We start from the raw sequence: 20,836 nt of genomic DNA, 5'->3' as shown, positions 1-20,836 counted from the left end.
CTTATTAAGTACTGTTAATGGTACGTCAGATATCTGTCAAATAAAGCAAAACCAACAAAACAGTGCAGTGTTGCAAATAGCCGACTAAAAAAAAATGTTCTTAATTGTATTGCCAACTCAGTCATTGATCATCCCGTTACTATAAGCCGTTCACGATCTCTTTGGGACCGAGTTGGCTATGGTTTTTTCTTTTCATGGTGGACTAACTGATTTCGTGATGCAACCGATCCATTTTTTTTTTATCAGTGTCTGTTCGACATCTTGTCACCGCATTGCCAGATTTATTTTAATATTCGTAAAAAATAAATGATTTATTAAGTGTGTAAAAATAATTTAAACTTCCATCAAAGGAAAAGTCGAAATTGTCAAAATAATTTTGTTACAACAGAAATTTTTCATTAAACGATGCTACCAATTTAAAAAGGACAGACTAGATTTAACAGATCCGGCAACAATGTACACACGCGGCCACCCAACAGTGCACGATTTTTTTTCACAATAATATTTATTACATGCACTTCTACAAGACTAATTTTAGAATCTTGACTTTTTTAAACAAAGCATACATTTGTGATTAAAAAAAATGCATTCAGCACAAACGCCACTGGACAGGTTTTAAATCTAGGAAAAAATTGAGAAGTCTGCGCCAGCTATCGTGCACTTTTTGGTGGCCGCCTGTGTACCTCTTCAGAAAATATAAATACATACATATAATAAAATATAACCTTAAACTGAAAACAATTTTACCTAACAGAAAAGGTGTCAATTTTCTTTAGGGAATTTAGTTATCACTGAAGTACTGCCAACAAAAACACTAGATGGTCATAGTCGTCAACTGGGTCTCAAAAAGATGGCTAATAGAGTAGTATCGAGTAGAGTAGTACGTAATATCAGAGAAAGTAGGCTCGATCTTGGTTCCTAGGGGAGTTTTTGATATTTAGATTTTGTGTGGGCAGCATCTGCTGCCATAAGTACTGTTTAATATCAAACGTCAAATATCTGTCATTCCGGTTAAGCGCCAAAAGCAAAGCAGCAAAAATGATCGGAACCTAATTGTTCTGCCAGATCAGAAACTGGTATAAAAATGTTTCGGTTCCCAAAAGATGCGTCACGCAGAAAATTGTGAATCCAAAATATGTATTGGAAAACTATTGAATTGGCAACCTGGTTGCCACAGACTTTGTGAAGTAAATCCAAACAAATCGAAATAGTAAACATAATATTTATATTTAATTTTCACTCTAGAAACATTTTGACAATGAGCAATTTTATTTAAACGCAGATAATGACAGCTATTTTAAGAAATACTGCTGTTGCCAACAAAATCGATTTAGGGGAAAAACACTAAAGGTAATTTGAGAAAGGAATGTATGCACAAAATATCAGAAATTAATTTTGCTGCAGATGACCACACATGAAAATTTTGACTCACAACTTATAAACTTGTTTTATTCCATAATTCTCTTTGTGTACTTTTCAAATTTCACCTGTCATATTTCACAATAAGAGTGTAGCAGCTAATTAATAATCGACAAACGCCCCTAGGAACCAGGATGGAACCAACTCTATTTAATATACCGAGTGACTATAAATGATTGAAGTAAAATAGTAGATTGGCAACGCTGATGCAGTTAGTAGTGCAAATCTTCCCGTGCATCATCCGTCAATCATTTCTATTTAGGTTAGGTTTAGTCACGAAGTTGTTTGTTTGTTTCAATTTTGAAAATTCCGTGTGTCATGCCAACGATGTTGCCAACTGAAAATTTCAAATGTGTTACCAACATAACAAAATAATTTTCAATCATTGATAGTCACTCGGTATTAATTTTAGCACCGAGAGATCATTTAAATTTATTAGTAGAGTAGACTAGGATTTTTAAATTAGATTGGCAACATTGACTGTTGACTGTGCAGATCCTGTCAGTTGACCGCTGCTGTGTAAGTTAGAGGTTATGTAAACATGTTGACGTTTAGGGTTTTCTCGTATGTTAAATCGTTTTAATCTGTGATTGAAAGGAAATGAAGCACTAGAAAATAATGCAGTTTTATTAACAATTATAACGAATGTTCAAAGTGTTCTCGCCCGGCTTCGATGCCGTTTCAGTTTTTCAAACACCGGAAAATTAGGAATGCATTTCGAAAATCAACGCAAGCTACATGTTCTTTAAACAACTCGCCGTATGAAAAAAATTATGTTCTATTATAAAGCAAACATTTTGAAGCGTTACTTTGACCAATCAAATCAAGCGTCCACAGTCAATGTGCAAATCTAATTTAAAAATTATAGCCTACTTTAATTATAAATTTAAGTGATCTCTCGGTATATAAGCGAAAGATTCCTAGGGGAGTTTTTCAGAGTTAGATTTTGTGTTGGCAGCATCTGCTGTCATAGGTACTGTTTACAATAGCATCAAACGTCAAATACCTGTCAGTCCGGTCAAGCGCACTGTTATGTATTGTCAAAACAATTTTTTGCGTGACACATCTTTTGGGAACCGAAACATTTTTATATCAGTTTTTGATCAGGCTTGTGCAACCAACCATTTCGATAATTTTTGCTGCTTTGAAATTAACAATCGGCAAACGCCTCTAGGAATCAGGGTGGAGCCAACTCTATTTAATACAGAGTGTCTCAGCTAAGACTTTCGAGCCTAATTATAAAATTACCACAAGTAAAAAAAATGTAATTTTAACACATTAATCCTTTATTGAAAATTAAGTGCAATTGTTATTAAATTGTTAAACATTAGAAAATAGGTGTCTACACAAACAATTAACTAAACTGCTCGTCTCATCCAACGAAAAGATTACATTTTTTGTTAAAAATTTGATCTAAATTTTGAAAGTAAAATTGTATAAATTTTTTGAAAATACTTTAAAAATAGACAAGAATGGCGGAAATTTCAATATCGTTGAAAAAGGAAACAATGTTTTCAATAAATAAATAACAATAAAACATAACAAATGTCACCTGCGTTTGTTCGAAGAGGGGTGACCAAAATTCGGCGATAGTGCCCATTTATTTTATACGCGTTTGCGTTTTTGCATCTGCAGCCACATTTTTAACACATTTTTTTTCTTGCAAAGCAGACGCGAGTTTCCCTACACAGCATTTTTTTTTATCGACGATCAATTATAAATCTCAAGTGGTTTAAATTAATTTTACATGCATTTTAAAAAGACATCTAGAAATTACGTTTTTAAGACTTGGGTTATTGCATTACATACATAATGGGAGTTTACTCTTCACCATGTAAAATATCTGCATTTTAAATTTCATAAGCACCCGTTGGCAAATAACCTTGAGAGTCTCGAAAGTCTTAGGTGAGACACCCTGTATATGTACTAATTTTACCCCGTACGGCCCCCTTAAAATATCGAAAGCCGATGACATCAAAAAACCAGTTGGCACCCCTGTTCCACAACCTAAGATACAAAGTGTCTATAAAAGAACGTATATCAAGAGTCCCTTGGAATTTGAATATGTACATATTTTTAATTTTTGCCGCTCTATAGCATATTATGGTACCAAATAAAAAAACAGGTTATGTAAGCCCATTAATGACAGGTTTTTAATAAAGACTACAGACTGTTGTAAGATGAAAAGTAATTAGAACATTCACAAAATGAAAAAAATCACAAGAAAAATAACTAAGACGTCGAACTCACAACTGTCACGACGATTTAATAATTTGACATTTGACTGTTGACATCTGATTTGACGGCTTCAACGGTTTGACATAGTTTGATAAAATAAAATTATAGAGCCGCACAATTCCACAACTCTTGATATACGTTTTTTATACACTTTGTATATTGTTACCCGCAAAATTTGCTGTCAAAATTTTGTGCGTCTCAACAAACAAGTCTACCAGGGCTGTAGGCTTAAGGTACATATTTTCCAAAAAAGTCGTACCTGAGGCTTAAGTTCTGCCAAAGTGTTCTCGGAAGAATTAGAGGGGATATTTTAATCGGAAAAATACGGTACTGGAGGTGAAACCTATCACTTAACCCCAGAGAGGTACAGAGATTTTGGTCGACAGTGGCTCCACCGTGATTTGTTATAATAAATTCACCCTCGGTGGTTCAGTAGTGAAATGTTTCACCTCGTGTAAACAACACTTTCGTCCCGAGTTGCAATTTTTAAATTTCGGTTTAGTTCTTCAGTGGTGGTGAAATGTTTGTGGCCTGCAAGCTCGCCGGCGTGCAACGCTTTTCCGCAGAGTTGTCGAAGTACCAAAATTTGGAAAACGCGAAACACGTGTTGTTCTTGGAGGATGATAAAGTAAGACTCGTAAGGTTTTAATCGATTTTCGGTTCGGTCCAGCTGAATGCATTCCATTTTTTTTAAACAAAACGTACTCCACATTTTGAAAAAAATTGTTTGACGCCTTCGAGAGGAAATGCGATTTCTTGTGTCCGCGGTCGGTTGGGCGTGTAATTTCTACGTGAGCCTACGACTGGTGGCTTTTAATTTTGGTCGAGATTTATGGCTAAATTGGGCATCCAGAGGGGTATTGTTCGGAGTGTCACAATGGCGGCTTGATTGATTGACAAATAATTGGAGCGAAATTGAAAAAAAATAAAATTCGAACGTGCCGCAATTTTCACGACCAATTAACGCCGCCGTCGACGATCAAGTATCGAATTTGTTAGCACTGTTATAAAAGCAAGACATTTTTGTGTCAATTAGATGCCACTTCTAATCATCTTTTCAAATATTGTCGCTGGCATTGTTGAATTTTGAATTACTATTATCGGTACCAACACCGGCCAGTTTGAGAAAGTTTCCATCAGTACTTTAATTCGTTAACACGTCCGAAATTTGAGAACACTCCAAGTTGGCGTCGATTTGACATCTCCCGCCGTTTGTTTACTCTTCCCAAGTCGAAATCGCCGTCGTAAAATTTTTACTTTTTCCCAAGATAATCTCAAATTCTTAAAATATGTTTGTTTGGATGATATCAATTTATACCAGGAAAATTCTTGCATAAATTGGATATTTTTAATTTTTTGTTTACTCCGCAGTCGTCGTCGCACGCGAGTCGCTGCAAAATCCGATTCAAAAATACCGCGAGAGCCGTTTCGAACATGTCGGGGGTGGATGCGAGGGTGCGCATGAATGATCACGATCTCGTTAATTTGACTAAGCCGACACCTCCAAGGCTGCGAGTCAGACTTTCACGTCAGCCGAAAATTTCCGTTCGAAGAAATGTTAACGACGGTCGACTTGATTGAATTATCATTATTGTTGTGTCAATCAGGCGAAATTTAATTTGCGTCCTGCACAATCCCGAATTTTATTTGCCGAATGTTTTAGTGCGACGTGAAAAACCACGATTATTTAAAACAACAAGTTCTTCTAACGTGCATCGTGACAAACAAGTTTGGATCCAAATGATCACTTCTTCTGAAGCCTATTCTTCGCGGCACAATGGTGGGAAGTGGACGTGCGGCTTTGGGTGGTGGATTTATTGCCTTTTCGGGGAAATATCGAAGTCCCGCGGTGAGCCTTTGTGCAAACAATAATTCAGGCTTTATCTGCTGCGGAGCAAAAATTTCACCAAAATAATTAAACAAACGGGGTCTGTTTGGTGGCCACGATTTCCTAGAAACTTTTTTTTCTTTTCTGTTTGACGAGGTGTATTTAGAAGCAAAATTACTGCCACGTTGCCAACAACCTCAAGAATTCTGTCGAACATAATGGGCTTCCAATTAAGGTGTTAATCTAAACTGATTGTTAAAGCATGTAGGATAATACACAAAGAGCCAGAATGGTTTCGACTTATTTATATGCACAGATCTCGTCGGTAAATATTGTTGACAACATTGTTATCTACCCTTGGAAAAGCTGGAGGAATCGCGAGTCGGGACGCCGTTCCCGGCTTTGTTGACACGGGATCGGAGGCCGTTGATCTTGAATTGGATATTTTGATTTGTTATAAACCGAGAATCCACTAAAATTTTATTTCCAGATAAAAGATCACTCCCGCTTAGTAAAATTAGAAATTGTTTGTTATTAGTCCCTCCTACAAACTATTTTTGTTTTCTTTCTCGCTTAGACCGCTACACCGCTGTTTTATTAATAGTTTCAGTTATTATTGAATCGGTTAGAGGAGTTACCGTTTTTTGTCAGTTTATCTCGCCGAACCAAGTGGGTCATATCGTACTTGCCCACATCAATTAATCAAAATTATTTTTAATCGGTATCGATCGGCGGTTCAAATCTGGAAAAAACACCACGAATCGCTCAATTTACCGCATAATCCGTCAATAAAAAATCGAACAATCACATAAAAGTTTCACCGTCGCCGCTTAAAATTGAAACGAATTCCTAATCCCGCCTTGCATTTTTCATGCGGGGAGGGCCAGGCCGCGGATGCGGAAACCGTGTCTTTGATTACGCGCTGCGTCACTGAAGAATCGGTCTGCGAGTGGTGCCTTGCGTTTCGCCAAATATCACCGGAGGCCTTCGATGCCTGGCGCATCGATCGCAATCGGAAATCTCGCGGTTATCGGTCCGGTAATCTGACCGGATTTGAAGCTGTCGCACGCGATCTCTTATCGCGCCGTGTAGTTGTTTGTACTTCGATATTTTTGTTAAACAAACGTGCGTGTGTTTGTTACATGTTGCACATTAGTAAACAATGTTTTTTCTTTGTAGGAAAAGTCTGGCAGTTACTCTTCCAATAAAAATGTCTCCCGAGCGGACCACAGCCCCGTCTTCGGTAAGTGCCCGAATTTTTCGCAGTCTAGGTGGTCGTTAATCGGCGGAGTGCCATTTTGATGGAGCTCTCTGTACCGGCAAGAATTCCAACGACGCCACAAGAATGTTCGGCTCTGTGTAATGTATGTAAATGATGCACACCTCTGCCGTCTTCTTTTTGGCAGTTACACGGGATTTTCGGCAATAGCGAGATTATACCTGCGTGTTGTTGGTGTTCTGGTGAAGATTTATGTGATCGGCGGACAATCAGCCGGGATCATACTCTCAACGCAACTTATGCAAACAGCCATCGGACATAAATATGTATTAGGATATGAAATATCTTTGGACTTTGTCAGCCGTGTAATATAAAACGTAATCGGCGTGTTCAACATTCTATCATATTCATTGACTCCGCTAATCCTTTACCATAAATAAATTGACCGACGAATTCTCGTCATCTCCCGATCTCGATAACGACCATTGTCCAATTGGATGTGATTAGCGGGAATTCTGATGATCGATCTCTCTGTTTGACTGGGGAATCACGCACGACACGCCTAATTACAAAATTATACATCGGGATTTGACTCTCGAGATGTTCGATGCATGATGTCTCGACGAAGAAATCACATTATCACATTTTTACTTGAACCAGAAACAAACATGTAATTACGACGGCCAGGAATCGTTATCTCGGGTTCCGAGAAGAGTTACCAAAGTGGGGAAGAAAGTTGGTCGGACTAGGAAGCAAAAAAAGGATGTAATTTGGTCGGCCACAGTCGGGCGCCAATGGATATTTGGTTTGTGTTTCCTTCGGAATCGAGTCACGTCCGTCCGCTCCGACCATATAATAACAATACTGTCCAAACTGCGGGTTATTTTTGGTAAATGAGGCGTTGAACGAGATAATAACAACCCAACGACGTAATCGAAGGCGCGTTTTGGGGCCGTCCCGTGAGATACCGTCCCAATAATTCGAAAAACATTGACCCCGAAGAGACGGTTCGGTGCTGTTTGCATAGCCGATTCCAACAGTCATCTCCGAGTACAGTCGTTCAAACAAACAATAAACAGGAAAAAAGGCCTGCTAACCACATGGCTTGAATTTTAACGATGGTTATCGGGGTAATCTTCGAGTGGCCGTCACGAGATCGAGCGTTATGTCATAGCCGCGAGACGAACCATTTGAAGAAGAGGGAGACAGGAAGCTCGTTTACTCCAATTACCTGGGAGGAAATGAGTCGGAGCAAAAAAATCACAACGGCCGATAATTTAGAACCATTCATGTCTTGGTCGGTTTTGTGAGCCTCGGCGCGAACCCGCTGGACCGAGGAGGAGCGGGGGAAGCTGGTAAACTGGCAGCAACCACGACCTTCAACCGCTCGCCTCAGCTTTGGACCGACTGACCAACTCGCACAACTGCGCTAACTCTTCGACAACTCCACGATATTCGTAAGGACAGGAGAAGGAAACGATCCAATTTCTTCCAGACCAAGACCGTACAATAAATGGTTCTCGTTTTCTACTTTGGCTGTAAATTTCGAGTCGACTCCCCTGCGTGTCGGGTCGGCAAATATGACAGTGGCGCATAAATCCTGCCGTGGATCTAATCTCAACATCTGGTCCTTATTTGTAAATGCGGCGAGCAATTACTCCGCCGGTAACGGATGAGGTCTTCGTAGACGTTTCGGGAAAGGTGTATTCTTGTGGCGTCGCGTGGAAAAATAAATTTTCCGATCGAGATTGATGGTTTGTTTGTTGCAGGCAAGGTGGAGCCCGTGCCCCACACCTCTTCGTTCAACATGGGATATCTGGTGTCCCCCTACAGCTACGCCAACGGAGCGGCTGGCCCCATACCCGTGTCAATGGTGAGTAGAGCATGTTTGTTCTGGCGGCACGTCATGTAGGTTATTAGTGTCGATTGTGGAGGAATTCCTCAAAGAGGTGGGTTCGCGTCCGATCTGTTCTGTCGGATGTCGACGGGTACCACCTTCCACGCACGACCTGGCGCGGCACCATGGAGCAACAGCGCACCTGACCCCGTCAGCGTCCGTGCCGGAGTGTCGCCGCACGTTCTTCGTCGACGGGCTTATTAGCAACCACTCCACTGTCCCCTTTATCCTGCACTCTCCACGTCGAGACTCGCTCCTATCGACGATGACCTTCCCATTGTTTCTCACAGACATGTCGGGAATAATGAGCACGAATGCTGCTGCATGATCCTCACCACCAGACGTCCTCTCGCGCGTAATTGATCCCGGCATTTTTCGAAATGACGTCACGGGCTTTGTGCCGCTTTCATTCCTAACAGTACGAATGGCGCTTCCATTCCGGCGAAAGTGTGATTAAGTTGCGGCTTTTTTGAAGGGTTTGACGGATGAAGCATTATCCGCAAGTGGATGTGCCTTTTGTGAACGCGACTGCTTTTAGTCGAAGGCGAGGGGTGTGCAGGAATTCGTCATTATTTTTTTTTTATATTCGAGTGTTTGGGAAGTCGGGGCTCCCTCGGGCACATCTGGACCATGTGCGGCATAGCTGCATCAATTAATCCCGTAATGGTTGTTGATACACAAACACATGCACGGCTATTGAACTGACAACCTCCGAACTGTGACCCAGCTTTTGGCTTACGCTCCCATCAAAAGCGTATTTATCTGAATTTAAATTGAGATCTTTCTTAAACGGTTCAAGTTGCACCAGCGATGCATCGTGTGCAGTCACAAAAAAATCAAGGTTTTGCCGGGGCCGCAGATGGAGGACCAGGGGTACGGCGTTCACAAACAAACCCATGGAATTTTTACCAAGTTGTTTATGAAGAGAAATGTTTTCCGTCCGACACCTCTTGGAAAATAAATAAAATATGGATAGTCGTCTCGGTGGTCGGTAAATTCTTTCGATGGTCAAAAGGTCCGTAATGCACGCTAGAGATTGTTTCCGTGATTGAGTCGCCTCAACAAGAGTGCTTAAAGCTTGAAGGAACAACCATCCGGTCTTGTATTTAGTTATGCCAAGAAGTTCAACACCATGAATTTTTTTTTTGGCCCGGCGAACTCTTCGTTTTTTACTTTGAAGTTTTACCAAATCACATTACTCATTTGCATAATTGTTAAATCTGGAATACTGCATTAATTTTTCTCTCGTTTTAATTTTCTTCCCGTTTTGGGCCTTCCAAAAAAATAACTGATATTTTGTTTGCTCAAACAAACTCAGTTTAGCAGTTTAGTTTTATGTTTTCGAATATGTTAGTTATCTGTATTTTTTTTAAATTGACTTCTTTAATGTATTCCATTAATTCAAATTGAAAAATGCAGCTTAAAAAATGTCTCCATAAATTTACCCCAAATAAGGTAGAGGTATTGGGTGATCCAAAATGATTGTGGATAAGTATGGCAACTATGTGGCAACTGTGTGGGTAAGATAGAGTTGACATTTCTTTGACAGTTCATAGTGGCGCAATTTTGAAAATTGTCAAATCACTGTGCAACGGTATAAAAAAATCAAATGCACGCATATGAAATGTCATGCAAATGTCAACTCTACCCCACCCACACAGTTGCCACATAAATTTTCGTGCATAGTTGCCATACTTATCCACAATCAAATTATTGTAATACATTTAACATTTATTTTAAGAGTAAAGTAAAATTGTGTAGAGGGTACTTTCATAATATTTGTTTACTAAAAATACTTCATAAGTTGTTTGTCCTGTCGTGTGGAAAAATCTTTTAAATGAAGCTACCTCGAAAACGAAAATGGTAAAGGTACCGTCGCTGGAATTCATCGCTACCATCGGAGGAATTTATAAACAGAGTGCTGTCAAGTGGAAAACGTTTAGGTGTTCGATTTTATGAAAACAAGGATAAAGATAACGGGAGAAAAAAAAAGATAATTTAAAAATCGCTAACGTCATTAAAGGAATGGGAATGGGAAATGAAGCGATCCAATCAGTTACCAAACAATCGATTAATCAAGTGAGTAATCGAATTTTTGTTCATCATTAACTGGACCAGATAGTCAATTGATTTTAGAGGTTATATCTCATTCTGAGTAATCCGGTACTAACGTCTTGGACATTAAAGAATTAAAAATGAGTTTTTTTTTTTGGGTGGTACCACTTGTGTAGTTGGATTTAGAATAAATCGCAAAAAATGCCCAATAAAACCCACCACAAACGATTAAACATTGTGCGGCCACATGTTGCATAAATTGCAGACACGTGTATGTGCTGAGCAGATTTGCGAGTACCGAAATGTTTCTTTATCAACAAATCTCGTTCAATTCCATTACGGCCGAATCGTACAACAGACATATTGTTTTAATTCCCGAAAGTCCGAAAATAGCCGAGATACCAGAATTTTATCACTTGAAAAATCCATTCCGTGCGGTACGACAATTCCACATTCACGTAATGCAGTACGGTCAAAGTTTACTTGTGTTCAGATAAAGGAAGAATGTTTGGTAAAATCGGTAGGGTCTCCTCGGTCCCTCCTCCCCGTGTTAATATTTATGAGTCGGCCATAACGGGGGTGGTGGAAGCGGCGGTTCGGGGGTGGGACGACACCGGTCTCGTCCGTTCGGATCCGGGCTATGTGTGGAATTGGGGTTTGTTGGGCCCCTTGAATGGCAGCAGCCGCATTCCTGAGGTCATTGTCCAACATGACTCGTCAAGACCGGGTCAGGTGCTTCAACCCCAACAAGTGGTACCGCAGGTACGATCGCAGACTCCCGACAGAATTTTCATGGGAGACGCGTCTCGCCGAGTCGAATCCGTGGTTGCACCGGGACTAGCTTCGGAGAAATTGAAAATGGCTCGTTTTGGGAATGATTAATAATGCGCGGCGCGATAAATTCAAGCCCACCGCAATGGCAACCGTCTAGTGTTTCGCCATCGAGCTCCTGCAACCCAAATGCCACACGAAGAATTTCTGTGTGGGCATGCCGATTCGGCGGAGAGAATTCGCCGATAATTAAAGGCATAATTGGGAGGTGACAAAAATTCCACACCAATTTGTGAAGATATTTCCTGTTTGTGTTTGAATTTTTTTTAATCGGTTTTCACGCGGCTTCCAGCCGATGGTGTTTTGGTAAGGAGCGCGTAACGCGTTGGCGGTTTTGAATAAACAAAATGCAATAAAATGGAAATATTGAGGTATTAATAAATAATAATTAAAGAGTATTGACGCGAACTTGTTTCCTGAGTAATGCACGCCCACCGCTAATAAGAACAGATGTCGAAATCTGTTTACTATAAAATTACTGAAATATTGGAGAATGAAACGGAGTTTTATTGGTATTTTAAGGTAGGGCCCCAGACATGAATTGAAAATTTAAATTTGAAAGTTTAAATAAATATTTAACATTCCCACTGATAAATTATGCAGCCCGCAAATCATTTTTCCATTATTACGGTCCAATTAACGTATATACAGGGTGAGTCTCGCATTTATGAAGCGCGTTAATCATCCACATTGAAGCGTTTTAATCATGCACATTTTTGAGGACGTTTAGTGAGAGTACAAAACGTGTAATACATAATATTTAACAGTTTCGTGACAGTTATTTTATTTTTTTTAAATCACGTATTTGCTAATAGAAAAAATTTCAACATAACAGCTCTGAAGAAAAAATTCTACAATTGTTTTACATATTTTAAAAATTAGTTTCGAAAATGTGTCTTCAACCCTATCTGAAAAAAAATCCTTGTGAAACGTTGGGCACGAAAAATTTAAAACGCGTTTTTCTAAAAATCATTGTTTTTCAAAATGGCTGCCATAACATGTCTAGATTTAATTAACCGATTGGTCTGAAATTTGATGTGTACCTTCAGCGCATGTGTCACTATCGCTGGCACCAAAATTAAGTGAAGTTTTTCTTTTTTCTTTGGTATTTTTTTTGGCTTGCGAAAGTTAAAATAGTTATTTATGCAAAGTGCAAAAAGTGAATGATTATTGCTAAAAACAGTGCAATGAACACTCACTTTTTGCACGATCGTAGAAAAAATAAATAAAACAAAAACAACATTTTTAAAAATTCACTTTATTTCCAATATTTTCTTTTTTTTCACATTTCCACCGATTAAAAGAAATTTGTTTTGCTAAATACATAATCGTTTATAATAACTTAACAATTTTATTTGTTTGAAAACGTGTATGTTAAGTCAAAACATTAATAAAATTATATTCTGGGTGCCCCAAAATTCGCGGAACATTCAATGGGACAATGTTAATTTATGTTAGAAAATTATGAAAATTATAATAAATACATTCTACGGGGTGTCTCAGCTAAGATTTTCGAGTCTAATATCTCGGTTATTTACCAACGGATTTGTATGAAATTTGTATAAAAAAATACAGATATTTTAGACGGTGAAGGTTCAATTAGTAATAATAAAATTACCTCAAGTTAAAAAATTTAATTTTAATACATGTTTCCTTTATTGAAAATTAAACGCAATTTCTTTTTATTAGATTGTTAAACATAAAAAAATAGGTATATACACAAACAATAATTAACTAAATCACTCGTCTGATCCAACGAAAAGATGAAATTTTGCCGTTAAAAATTTGATATAAATTTTGAAGGTACATATTTGAGCAGTTACGTTTTGAAACAATTAATGAAAAGTTGCCAAGCAACACTTTGTACACCCCTTAAAATCTGTCAAAAGTGGACGCGCTTTTTTAGAAAAGTCAAATTGTGTAAATTTATTGAAAATACTCTAAAAATACACTTCAATGGCAGAAATTTCAATTGAAAAAGTGAACAATTTTTGCTTATGGAGAGGTGGTAAGAACTTCAACACTTCGTTTTCTCGTGGAACACTATCCAAATGATGTAGGCTTTACAAAATTTAAGTTTCAGAGAGTCGTCAATTTATTTGAAGACAGGAAGCGTACGAGAACTAAATTACCGTGCTAAAATTTATGCCGATCATGTTTTAGTTCTTTATGGAAGACTTAAAGCATCCAGTATAATAAATTACGTCCAAATATTGTCTTTAACTTTGTAAGTGTTTGTAAGGTTAGAAAGATAAACGTCAAATATGTCACCTGCGTTTGTGCGAAGAGGGATGACCAAAATTCCGCGATAGTAGTGCGCGTCAAACGCGTCCTACGTCTTTGCATCTGCAGCCACGTTTAACACAGTTTTTTTCTTTTTTCTTGCAAACCAGACGTCTTTCAAGGGCGAGTTTCTCCTTACATTTTTTATAAATCACCATTTTAAAAAGGCATGTGAAAATTGCGTTTTTAAGACTTGGGTTATTGCATTAACGGGATTTTACTCTTCACCGTCTAAAATATCTGCATTTTAAATTTCACAAAAGTCCGTTGAAAATAACCGAGATATTTGGGTCGAAAGTCTTAGCTGAGACACCCTGTATATCTTTTAGATTGGAAGATGTGGTCGCTCAAAGGTGCAGCTTTGAACTCGTTTATTTTAAATATTAAAAATGATTTTTTACTGGCCATTGGTACAGTTGTTTGCAAAAAAAGGGAAATGAAAATTTTCCTTATCCAAATTTGATTTTGTCCATTTGTCAATTGTTTAAAAGTGGTTGTGATAAGGTTTGCAATTATTTAGTTCATTATTTCCAGCATTTCCAAGGAATTATTTTGTTGGTTTTACCTCAAATGGTAAATGTGGCAACATGGCCTCTGTATTCACCTATGAACCATTTCTGTTAATTAATCAGATACTCGTTGATAGCAATTGCTTACAAACAACTGTTGTCTAGGACTGTCAATGTGGTTGAAGAAAAAACCTGGCCGTCAATATCGGCCCTGTTATGTAACTTTAATGTTTTATAGTTAAAAAAAAGTCGCAAAAAGGGTGGTAAAATATCTTCTAAACTACAATACGTACTCTTTTTGTTTTAGGGTTGTACCGTCCAACCTGAAAATGAGACATTTAGTATTTGCCGAATTTATTCTGCATATAAAGCGGCACATGCAAAATTTGACAGGTTTTCATAGCAAGCTGGATCAGACAATTATTTATAGATACCCTGCACTTACTATTATTTCTGACATAAGTAGTAGATATATTTATTATCTCAGATTAAAGCAGTACGTGACAATTTTTATGTTGATGAGAAATTTGTAAATAAGGAAATCTAGAGTTAATACCAATTTTTATTTCATTAATTTAATCCTATCCGAAAAGACAAAAATTTCTTCCTTTGCATTAATTGTTCAAGCAAAATAAAACGATTATTAGAGAACTTTCAAATAATTTTCCGTTTTAAATGTGGGATTTCTCTTTTCCCCACATTAAAACTAAAATCACTTCCAAAGATACCAAGCCGACATAAATCTGTATTAAAGGATCATATGGATATGTAAAAATATCCAAAGGTTTTCATAGAAAAATTTATTTTTGGTGGATTACTCATCAACTACGCGCTCGCATATGGAGAAATATTTTTATGAATTTTTTTAATGTGATTTGAACAAATCCGAAACCCTTACGCCACAACACTTTAATAGACCCACCAAACTGCACACGATATTCTTCATTAAAATCGATTTTACAAATCTAGAATCTCCAAATTATCTCAGTTTGATGGAATAATGCGTTAAATTGAGCATTGTTTTATCTTATCTGTATTTTGACTGAACAATTGTGACGTCTCTTTTATGGCGCACGAAAAAACACTCAGTGCTCGTCGACAGATTGCAATTTCGATTTTTTCCCATCGCGATGAAAATTCGTCGATTCCTCGGGAGGACCAACCTCCCGTCGAGTCTTCAGTGCAGCAGGAGCGGCTGCGCTGCTAACAACAACAAAATTACCTGTACAAAGCGAACAATAGCGTTTGAAGAACCTAAACAGGGTATATCGAAATGCTACGTTGCACATACGCATTCCACGCAGCCAATGATTGATCTGCATTTAATTCGTAACCTAGCAATTTGTGCGCGTTTGGGCGGCATTCTGTTTCTATAAATTTAGCATAAGCATATAATTTTATTAGCAGTTGATAAATCATTGCGAAATAATTGAATCATTCCGCTTAAATGTGGTTAGAGCTCGGAGGATTTATCTGATCTAGCGGTGCTTATTATTATGCCACGGCGAGAACCGTACAGAGAAAATCACCTCGAGAATTGCCTTCTTTTCATATTCAAATTTATCGTTTTGGCTACTCCGTCGATGGTCTAGGACTATTTTCGCTTGCCTCGTCGAACACGACTCCCAAAGTGCTCCACGTGTGTGGATTTTTGTTTTTGGTCCAGCTGACCCGGCACAGAATCGAACACGATACGTGATATGGAGCACCAGAGATGAAACAAACACTTGTCGCTCAGAGAGTCTTTAATGAGCGGGTCCGGGGGCCCCCGACGAGTTGTTTTCTGGTTTTTGGTTCCGCATAATGCGACCATAAATTTCTGAATGTTGCCCATTAATAGTGGCGTTACATATAAACCATAAATTAGTTCAACAATGAACCTGTTGCGTTGATACAAGTTATGATTACCTCCGAAATTTATTCGCCCGGTGCCTCACGGAGCGTAACCCAAAACGAAACGAAATCTCTAGGAGAAATACACGTCAGTTTGGTTCGTGTCTTTCGATTACTGGCGCTGCTGTCGTTCACGGTAATCGGCGGTGATTTCACGAAATTACATTTTTTTGTCGGATTTACAAGGTAAGATCCAGCTAATGCCCTTTTACGGCGTCAAGATGTACGTAATTTATGTGGGGAAATAAAAATACCAGAAATAATCAGTTTACGTTATGGTTATGGATCGTTAATCGGGATTGGGCTCCGAGCGACAAAAAGCTGACAGTTATGCCGCAACTAATGCTGACTAATAAGTAATAATGGCAATTAATAAGACGGAGCTTTGGGGTGTTGGTGCGCAGATGGGAGGGAGGGGGTCGTGGTAGCCAGTTTTTCAAAAAAATCTATTTCTGTTCGGTAGTTTTTATGTTGTCGAACAAGTTTGGAATGAGTGAGATGAAGAAATGGAGACTTTTTGGATGTGTACGTTTGTCTTTGATAATCTGGGGTAGGACAGCAGGAGGAGAGCTTTCGTTCCGAGGTGGTAGTGTAAGATTACGTTGGATCGTGATTATAAAGAATAAATATTTTTGTAGACGAGCGTCGATGGATGTGCGCGTTTGGGAGCCGGTAGCGGCGGCGGATCCCATGGAACGGAAGGCGGTGCGGGGGGCGGCGGCTGGGTCCGATAACAAGAGTTAGTCATGGGTTTTGGATTTGCTCGGGTTTCGGTGGAACCGAAGATGGGATCCGTTATCTGCGAAATGTAATATTCGGTGCGAGCTGGAATGCTCTTGTTTATGTAACCGCGATTACAAATGGTGTATGGAAACCTCTTGACCCTGGTGCTAGCGCCAGCAGCCTAATAAAATGTCTCCTCGTCACCCAGTTCGAAATAATCTAATCGTCTGTTTACAGTTGGCGTTAGTCCTCGTTAATTGGACTAGCAGCGGCCGGCGCAATTATCCGGTGTTGTTGGGGCGCAGCACCGTTTTGTTACGGATGACGCGCTAATGAAATGTGTGTTTTATAGCCGGCCTAATGACGAAATGATAATAATTTTCGCGGCCAGGTAGAGCGAGGATCGCCCCCCGGCCTCGGTTCCCATATCCGCTGATCGTCGGCCTTCTCGCCCGAAATTAATTTACACAACCAGTTCTGCGTTGCCGTTGCTCTCCGAACTCTTTGTTTTAGGTTGGGCCGTGTTTTATTCTCTGTTTTAAAACGGCTCTTGTTTATTATTTCCCCGGCGGACCAGGTGGGGCGCGACCGTCGACGTCCCCGGCACTTGGCGCGTTCCTCTTCTGGTCGACTCCGCGTCCGTCTCGCTCGCGTTCGCGCCCACCCCCACGTCCGTCTCCGTCTGACGCGGCCGTCGGCGAGGTTGCCACGTGTGCGCCGCCTCTAACTCGGCTCTACTAAACGGCTTGAAAACATTTGCCGCTGCACGGCACCTATGTCGGCATAACTTATCACGAATTGGCTTCTTCGCCTCTGACGGACTCGTGATTCCGCGGTAGCACCCGGTGCCGCTGGATGCCGACACTGGAGCACCCGACGGCACCGGCGACACCTACCGGTTCTTCCCGATTCGACGGGGGATGTGGCTCAGGTGACGGAAGTACGCACGTGTTTCCGTCCAGGGTAAACCTACAACGTTGTTAGGTTTGTCTTGCTTGATTAAAATGAAGATGAGCATTTTTTGATTATTTTGAATCGGTACCAACTGCGGTCGGCCGTGCTCGTGATTGTGTTAATGTAGATTAGTCCGAACACACAAAGCGAGATAAGGTGGTTTTCTGTTAACATTGTTATTTTCATTTCTGTGATATGTGTGATAACTCGTGGTATTAATAATGGCTAAATTGTGTCTGATTATTGGACGGTGACGACGTGGAGAACATGCAAACTTATAATGTATTGACGTGCAGGGGTGTTTGTGATTAATGTTTTGATTGTCGAGTACAATCAAATATTTATCGATCAATAATCCCAAATATTTTACAGAATTTTCATTGTTGCACATTTTTGATCATTTTTCTCTCTCTCTTTCTACTCACTTGTTGCATGTTTGTGAGTTAATTGTTTACTTTATGAAGCTTATTTTGTTTCCTGGTTAAACAAAAATCCGGATGGTGTTTAACTCGTAAACGAGCGTTTTATAACAAGAGAATTCCCTTTGGGAAAAACACTCTATTACAAAAAATTCTATGTTATGTGATGGACATTTATTCATAAATTTTAAAATAACATACTTTAGATAACATTTCATTTCACAAATTGAGAAAAAAAAGTTTGCAGCCTTTTTGGTGTAGTTGATGTTCATCAATCTGTTTCAGTTTTGTTGCTCTTTTGAAACTTACATTTTCTCATTCCATTATCACCTTTCCATAATTTTGTTTTTTCTTCATTATTTTTTTAGCGAACTTGACTTTATCTTAATTTCACATTATAAAAGAATTTTTTATAACATTGACAACTCCCATTCATTTTAATTAAAAAAAATATTAGAAAAACCTTGTAACAGTTGGTATGTAGATATGTATTGTAAAACTATGATAAGAATTTTTAATTTGTAGAATTAGTTCATTTAGATTAGTATGTTTTTTTTTTAGCTGACACGGTCAGATATCTGGGTTACCGTTTTGTGGTTTTGGTTGACCAGTTCGTTTTTGGTTTCTTAGGACTTGCTCTTTGTGATGCTAATTATGTATTCTTTTTTGGCCAACATCCTTTCGGTTTTGGTGTATCTATTTTTAAACTGTAGTTTTTTTAAAAAATTAAAAAAAAATTATTTTGGATTTAAACAGATCACTCTCTAAAACTTACAAACTTTTTTTTTAAGAAAGTGTTTTTATCTGCTACAAAAATGAGTTATATCGGGTGTTCATTTAAAGTAGGCGTTGAAGAGTCGATTGTAAAGGCACTACGGATTACAGATCACGGATGCACTGTTTAAATCTAACCTCACTTTGCGTTGTTTATGTTTTTACTCTCCAGACTGACTCGTGGTGCGTTCACAATCAATTCTTCAACGCCTACTTTGAGGATAAATTGAAATGAACACCCGATACAACTACCTATTTGTGAATCACCTTGTAGATTTTTACATTTTTGAAAAACCAATTGAGTTAACTTACGGTAGTTGAAAAGAGCCTTTACATGAAATATTTTTTATATTTTTTTGCAAGTTGCATATTTTTAATTCCCCAAAGCTTTTTTGTTTTTATATCAAAATTGTCAACGAACAACAAAACCAAAAATTTTGTTTCCTACTGTTTATTGTTGCAATTTGTTTAAATCAAAAATGCTTGCTTCCTTAGTTCCATAGAGATATTTTTAGTTTTTTAAAAATAGTCGAAATGGGAAACAAGCAATTATTTTTAAAGTTACAAATTGTTGCTGCTAATCCCTCTTTGTCTGACGTAATTGATCGCATTTCACACTGGAATCTTTTTATTTTTGATTACTCACGGTGATGGCGCCAAATCTAAAAACATGCGACGACATTTGCCAAATTGACGTGGAGCACTTTCAACTTTTTAAAATATCTCTCCACAGCAGCCCAATTACCAAAGAAAAATGTTCACCCCGTGTTTTTTGTTTCAACACGAATTGCCTCGTTGAGTGGCGCTAATTGTTCTTTCCGCACTAATTCCACATCAGCACGTACATATTTTAAGAGATTAGTTTGCATAATTTCGGGCGCGCCCTCGAACCTGACCCCACCTGATCCGCGTATCCCCTTGCATCGTTCCGCGGAGTAACGCAAGGTTTTTATTGGTGCCAGTTTTATGTTGCGCAGTATTGCTCATGGAAATTGCAAGTTGATTAATCTTTCCGGTGAAACCAGAGACGATGGCTCGTTTGTTCTTCTCGAAACAGATAATATTAATTGACGGCGGGCGGCGTTGGGGCATTACCGCAGCGCAAATTTCGTCGGTCGTGGGTGCGTTCCCCGTCCCGGGGCTAATCTCCGTCTCGCAATTACATTGATACCGACAACACAACAGTCGGTAACAATCACGATTTGAAGTGATCGGTCAGCAGACTTCTGGTTCACGAACATGGCGTTTACGACGGTGACTCGTTTGCCCGTCTGTAGCCGCACGGTATACGATTACACCAGTAAATATAGGATCTGTGATGATGATAGATGCCTGGACGAGAGATTTCACTCAGCTGCTATATGAGATTTTTAGACTGGTTTCTTCCAATTTGGTTCAATGACATCCACCACAATACAACCGAGAATTACACCTTCGTGGACGGGTTCGGGGCGCCCATTAACGACGTATCCATTCCCGCTCCTGCGGTTTCTCGCCGAGCAATCATCGCTCCAAGCATAAACGACCGTCCCATTTCCACAGCGAATTTCTGCAGGCACACCCGTGCAGAACAGAGGAAAACCCTTCGCGAGGTCGTGGCAAACGACAGGGTCTGCTCTAGAACCACCGCAGACCGCAGAACCAAGAGCAGGAAGGGCTCAGGATCACATTAACTCCTTCCGACCGATGCTCCTTGGCTTGGAGGCGGCGCTCCATTGCAAGAGAAGAATACAGATGAACAAGAGTTGATCGAGGCACGCCTTTGGAAGGTACTTGCCCCACAAAGCAGTCTTC

The 20,836-nt window shown here is 39.2% G+C and overlaps 1 protein-coding gene across 2 annotated transcripts in view; it reads left to right on the top strand.

The window, feature by feature from the left end:
• Positions 1–20,836, top strand: part of pan (pangolin) — a 128,318-nt gene that overhangs the window by 2,915 nt on the left and 104,567 nt on the right. For both annotated transcript variants that reach the window (XM_069049280.1, XM_069049272.1), the window contains exons 2-3: positions 6,665–6,728; positions 8,474–8,577. In XM_069049280.1, the coding sequence (XP_068905381.1) occupies positions 6,665–6,728; positions 8,474–8,577 (168 nt within the window). The remainder of the gene's footprint in view (positions 1–6,664; positions 6,729–8,473; positions 8,578–20,836) is intronic.

This window comes from Tenebrio molitor, chromosome 1, assembly GCF_963966145.1.
Source record: "Tenebrio molitor chromosome 1, icTenMoli1.1, whole genome shotgun sequence".
Classification (NCBI taxonomy): domain Eukaryota; kingdom Metazoa; phylum Arthropoda; class Insecta; order Coleoptera; family Tenebrionidae; genus Tenebrio; species Tenebrio molitor.
The sequence above is the reverse complement of the archived record's forward strand: the minus strand, read 5'-3'. Positions and strand labels throughout refer to the sequence as shown.